The 6,388-nt window shown below is 42.7% G+C and overlaps 1 protein-coding gene across 2 annotated transcripts in view; it reads right to left on the reverse strand.

The window, feature by feature from the left end:
* The window catches only part of GALNTL6 (polypeptide N-acetylgalactosaminyltransferase-like 6), a 1,244,620-nt gene that overhangs the window by 19,894 nt on the left and 1,218,338 nt on the right, over nucleotides 1–6,388 (reverse strand). For both annotated transcript variants that reach the window (XM_011959608.1, XM_011959609.1), the window contains one exon: nucleotides 401–550. In XM_011959608.1, coding sequence (XP_011814998.1) covers nucleotides 401–550 — 150 coding nt within the window. The remainder of the gene's footprint in view (nucleotides 1–400; nucleotides 551–6,388) is intronic.

Raw genomic sequence — 6,388 nt, forward strand, 5'->3', positions numbered from 1 at the left:
CTTTCTCTCTTTCTTTCTTTCTTTCTTTTTCTTGACAGAGTCTTGCTCTGTCACCCACGCTGGAATGTGGTGGCACAATCTTGGCTCACTGCAATCTCCCCCTCCCATGCTCAAGTGATTTTCCTTCCTCAGCCTCCTGAGTAGCTGGAATTACAGGCACTCACCACTATGTCTGACTTTTTTTTTTATTTTTAGTAGAGATGGGGTTTCACCATGTTGGTCAGGCTAGTCTCGAACTCCAGCCTCAGGTGGTCTGCCCACCTCCACCTCCCAGAGTGCTAGGATTACAGGTGTGAGTGACTGTGCCGGGCCTAAAACAGTGTATTTTCAAAGAAAACTTTGAGTAAGAATAACTCAAAACACAGCAATTTCAGAATGACCACAGTGGACTGACTCTTACCTTCCGGTATCCCCAGAGCTGGTTCCCCTTCATACCATGACAGTCATAGAGTGTCACGGGGCTGTTGTGTGAGATCGCATCAAAGCAGAATTTTCGGGTATGCAGTGGCTTACCAGGTCGAATATCTTCTCTCCATCCAAAGGTAAAAAGCTAGCAAAGCAACAGTAGCAGAAAAGCTGCAGTGAGTTTGATTTGGAGAGAAGATGCAAGGGCACGGGGAGGTATGTCTTTTAGCAATGTAGAACTCCTGCTTTGTGATCTGCTAAAAAGAGCTAAGTCTCAGCCTAATAGAGGTGTTGGAAAAGGTATGTGTCATAAAGTGCTGTAGCAGTAACAGCTGCACTTTGGTCCAGGTTGCCAAAAAACACAAATGAAGAGTTTCCAATCAGGTACCTGAGAAAATACCGAGGGTGGTGGAAAAACAGATGCAGGGAGGCGCATGGAAGAAGGAGATTGAAGGAGAAGGAGTGAGAGGACAGAGGGAGGAAAGAGGGGAGAGGGAGAAAAGAGAGAGGGGAGAAGGAGGAGGGGGGTGGAGAGAGAGAGAAATAAAGTCTTTTTTTGTTTGTTTGTTTATTTGTTTTGAGTATTGGCGTCTCACCCTGTCTCCCAAGCTGGAGTGCAGTGGCGCGATCTTGGCTCACTGCAGCCTTCACCTCGCCTCCCAGGTTCAAGCGATTCTCCTGCCTCAGCCTCCCAAGTAGCTGGGATTACAGGCACCCACGACCATGCCCGGCGAATTTTTGTATTTTTAGTAGAAACAGGGTTTCACCACGTTGGCCAGGCTAGTCTCAAACTCCCGACCTCAGGTGATCTGCCCGCCTCAGCCTCCCAAAATGCTGGGATTACAGGCATGAGCCACTGTGCCTGGCCAGAAAGTCTTTAATAACACCCTACAGTCTTTATTTAGCTAAAGTGTTACTGGAACAAATCCTACACCGTTTGCCCAAATTTGCAGATTAGCTAAAGAGACAAGGAGTAGAGACGAGCTGAATTGATGCTAGCACCTTGAACAACCTAACGTAAAGGAAAGCTAAGCTTGATGAAGTGAAGAATGGGCCAATTAATTTCCCTAGGGTTGGTAAGAGTAATTCTGCAGAGCAATGTAGAAAGTTTTAGACTGTAACCCACCGTAAGAAATGCAGTTTACACACACACACACATATGCACACAAACAGATCTCCCCTGATTCCAATATAAACAGAAGTTTCATGAAATGATATTTATCCTTACTGAGTTTAATGACTCTGATATTCCATCCAACATGTTCATATCCTAGTCTAGACTCTCCAATCCTATCTGTCCCATTCTATTATATAAAAATGTGACTTATGATGCACTAAGTTGGCTTTACAATGTATTAACAAGCAAACAAGCATCACACCTGTAGGGGAAGAGCATTTGCTTGAGTTATTTGAACTGGACAACAAATAAGGGTATTTGAAAGGTACAGTAGGAGAAATCCTTAAGTAAGTGTGAAAATGGACTATATGAGCCCTGTGATTGCTCCCAATTCTAAAATCCCAGCAAGGTTATGTAATTCTTACAATAGGACTTACAGCAGGCTGGCTGTGTGAAGCCAAACTGTGAATTGCAAAACAAAAAACAGCTGTCAGGGAAACCCTGTGGATATAAAAGAAAGCACAATGCTCAGCTGTATGCAGATAATACACTACGCACTGACCAGGCCCTCAGTATATTTCAGCTGTTAGGTTCCACCTAGGAAAGGAAATGTAGAGAACCTGGCGAAATTCCAGGGATGGCTAACAAAAATAGTTAAGTGGTGAGGAATCTGAAAGACAAATGGAAAAAACTGGGTTAAGTGGTCTGAAGAAATGATCTAAAGAAGCATATGAACAGTGACCTTCTCAACCATGGCCACTGCGTACTCTGTTACCCTGCAAGGCAGGATAAAAGAGAAGATTTCATACAGAAGAACAAGGGGTTTTTAGAATAGGCATTTGAAATAAATTCATAAAGCGGAATTGTATAGTCTTTTTTCCTAGAGTTTTTACTAGAGTTTTTAAAGTATGACTGTGGACTGAGACATTTTAGATTCTTTTAAATCCGACACAGAAGAATGACTTCTCAAGGAAGTGTCTATTCAGATTTTGATCACTCTCTTCTATTCAGAACTCACTGCTCTCCTGGATTTTGAAGCCCTATGCACCTCTGTTATCTTATAACTCTCTCGACACCCTCTCTTTCATGCACCTCTTCACTGCAGGTGTTGCTCAGGGTTCTCTCTTGGACCCTGTCCTTGCACCTCCCCTCGTTGGTCTTTTATACTCTCAATTCAACTCTCACCAGTATGTCGGTCACTCATCATCCATCTTATGTCCAGTTACTTGCAGGATTTCCCAGCTGCATGGCCCATGGACATCTCAGATCCAGCGTATTCTAAATGCAATTGATTTTCTTCTCTTCTGCCCTGTTCCTGCTCCTTTATTTTGGTTTAGTTGGTGGTCATGTCATGCACCTTATCAACCTTGGAGTCTTTAACTCCTTTGTCTCCCTTACCATCTTCATCTAATCAATAACCAAGTCTTACCACTTTTGTCTTATAAACATTTCTGGAATTTGTTTATTCTATGCCCACAACCATTGCTCTCAATAGCTCTTGCAATGATCTCCAAACTGGCTTCTTTCTCACCTGCCTTTTTTGGTTATCACACATCTGCCTTCCTCAGCCTCCAGGGAAGTCTATTGGCAAGGCCTATGTGACCTTGTTTCCTCTCAATTTAAACTCTCACAGCCTTTTCACATAACCCCTAGAGAATAAAGTTCAAACTCTTAGCATCTTAGGAACTCTCCACAATCTGGCCTTTGCTGTTCTTTCCACCTACATTCCTTTCCTTCAAGTTTATGTTCCAGCAATGCTAAAACATTTGTAGTTCCTCACACAAACCAGGCTGTGTATTTCCTTCTGTGCTGTGTTCATGTAAATCCCTCTGGTTGGAAAGGGGACATTCACTAGCCAACCTAGGTAATGATCATCTGTCATTTAAGATTCAGTTCAGGTGTTCACTCATCCAAGAAGCCATCATCCTCTTTGAACTGCTTACTCCTTCCCATCCCTTACCTATTTCATCATGATTGTCCATTTATGTTTCTCTATCCTTCCCTAGACAGTGAAATCCTTGGTTGCAGGGCTTGGAGCATTTTTACCTTTGTGTTTAGAGCACCTAGAACAATTTATGACACAAAATAGATCCTCAGCAAAATTTCTATTGAATAAATAAAACCCACAATTATCTGTTATTATATGTTGAGATAACTATCAATATAAATGAATGTCTTTTTAGTCTCTCAAATGAGTTTGTGCTGTTTAATTACAACAATAACAGTGATAATGCTTATATTTTGAATTTTCATCTTTGATGACTCTGGATTCAGTTACCTATTATTGGAATAGAAATTAATAGAAATTTCCTGGCCAACAAACTTGCCATTGGCTTTGATTAAATCTTTATTTTATTTAAATAGCACATTTCTCTTGTACTATAGGCAGTCCAACCAATGCAGAAACAAGTGGTCTTGATTGGTTTATTTCCCTCTCTGTCTCCGTCTCTCTGTCTTTGGTTTTTATACACTCAGAAGGCCAGAGCTGAAAGGGAATGTAATCACTACCTAGTACAGTCCCTCATGAATCAGTTGGGGAAAACCAGGCCTGCAGAGAATGAGTGTCTTGCTTCTGTCACACCTTAAGAGTCCCTCCTTCTTTGGTAGATGACCTTTTCATACTTTTGACTAAATGCATCAGTTAGGTCCAAAAGAATACCTGTGTTATAGCAAACACAGGTAAATCTGTCTGTTGGACAACTTTATTCACCTATTGTCACAACTATATCTGAGGGCATCCTTAGGTGACTTCTGTTTCTTGTTTCTGGGTATTGTAGTGCCATGATCATGCTTAGATTTGTAGCCTGATGGTTAGCCTGTCATTTTCACAGTGTTTTATGTATTATTATTATTACCTGTTGATTACTTTCCTGCATCCAAGGTGGTACATCTTCAGATTGTATCAATTACTTTATTCTTCTGCACCTACAATTAGCTAATTTTTTTCTCTCTTAGGTCTTTGAAATACTTCTTACTGCCATCGATCTTATCTCAGTGGCCATGTCAAACCAATCAGGCATTGAACCTTTTCATTGGCACATTTTCCTGTCTGCATTCTTGTCAAAGCAGAAACAAATAGACATTATGAAATTATATTCACTGGATCATATTCATTGTTTGCTTTAAGTAATGTTATTGTGACATTTACGGTTTGTCTTCACCCTTGGCCTGCTCTTATTGACAAAAGAATTTAGATTTTGTTCAGGTTTCCTGTACAATAACCCTTGATTTCTTTTCAACCTTAAATTCCTCAGTGTTAGAGTGAGTTGATCTTTTTTTTTTTTTTTTTTGAGACGGAGTCTCGCTCTATTGCCCGGGCTGGAGTGCAGTGGCCGGATCTCAGCTCACTACAAGCTCCACCTCCCGGGTTTACGCCATTCTCCTGCCTTGGCCTCCCGAGTAGCTGGGACTACAGGCACCCACCACCGTGCCCAGCTAGTTTTTTGTATTTTTTTAGTAGAGATGGGGTTTCACCGTGTTAGCCAGGATGGTCTCGATCTCCTGACCTTGTGATCCGCCCGTCTTTCTCCACTTTCTTCTTTTGAATGATCCTTTAAAACACAGATTTACAATGTATATTCATCCATTCTCACGCTGCTAATAAACACATACCCAAGCCTGGGTAATTTATTAAAAAAAGAGGTTTAATTGACTCACAATTCAGCATGACTGGGGAGGCTTCAGGAAACTTACAATCATGGTAGAAGATAAAGCAAACACGTCCTCCTTCACGTGGTGGCAGCAAGAAGCAGTGCCAAGCAAAAGGGGGAAAAGCCCCTTATAAAGCCATCAGCTCTCATGAGAACTCACTATCATGAGAACAACATGAGGGTAACCACCCCCATGATCAAATTACCTCCCACTGGGTCCCTCCCACAACATATGGGGATTTTGGGAACTACAATTCAAGATGAGATTTGGGTGGGGACACAGCCAAACTGTCTCATTCTGCCCCGGCCCCTCCCAAATCTCATGTCCTCACATTTCAAAACACAATCATGCCCTTCCATTAGTCTCCCAAAGTCTTAACTCATTCCAATGTTAACTCAGAAGTCTAAGTCCAAAGTCTCATCTGAGACAAGGCAAGTACCTTCTGCCTATGAGCCTACAAAATCAAATACAAGTTGGTTACTTCCTAGATATAATGTGGGTACAGGCATTGGGTAAATAGAGCCATTACATATGGGAGAAATTGGCCAAAACAAAGGGATTAAAGCCCCCGTGCAAGTCCAAAATCCAGTGGGGCAGTCATTAAACCTTAAAGTTCCAAAATGATCTCCTTTGACTCCATGTCTCATATCCAGGTTACGCTGATGCAAGAGGTGGGCTTCCATGGCCTTGGACAGCTCTGCCCCTGTGGCTTTACAGGTTACAGCCCCCTCCCAACTGCTTTCACAGGCTGGCATTGAGTGTCTGTGGCTTTTCCAGGTGCATGGTTCATGCTGTCAGTGGGTCTACCATACTGGGGTCTGGAGGATGGTGGCCCTCTTCTCACAGATCCAATAGGTAGTGCCCCAGTGGGGACTCTGTGTAGGGGCTCCAACCCCACATTTCCCTTCTGCACTGCCCTAGCAGAGGTTCTCAGTGAGGATCCCACTACTACAGCACACCTCTGCCTGGACAGCCAGGTGTTTCTATACATCCTCTGAAATCTAGGTGGAGGTTCCCCAACCTTAATTATTTTTATTTTTATTTTTTATTTATTTATTTTTGAGATGGAGTCTCATTCTGTCGCCCAGGCTGGAGTGCAGTGGCACGATCTTGGCTCACTGCAAGCTCTGCCTCCCCGGTTCACGCTATTTTCCTGCCTCAGCCTCCCAAGTAGCTGGGACTACAGATGCCCACCATCATGCCCGGCTAATTTTT

This window comes from Colobus angolensis, unplaced genomic scaffold (assembly GCF_000951035.1).
Source record: "Colobus angolensis palliatus isolate OR3802 unplaced genomic scaffold, Cang.pa_1.0 Scaffold5, whole genome shotgun sequence".
Lineage (NCBI taxonomy): Eukaryota > Metazoa > Chordata > Mammalia > Primates > Cercopithecidae > Colobus > Colobus angolensis.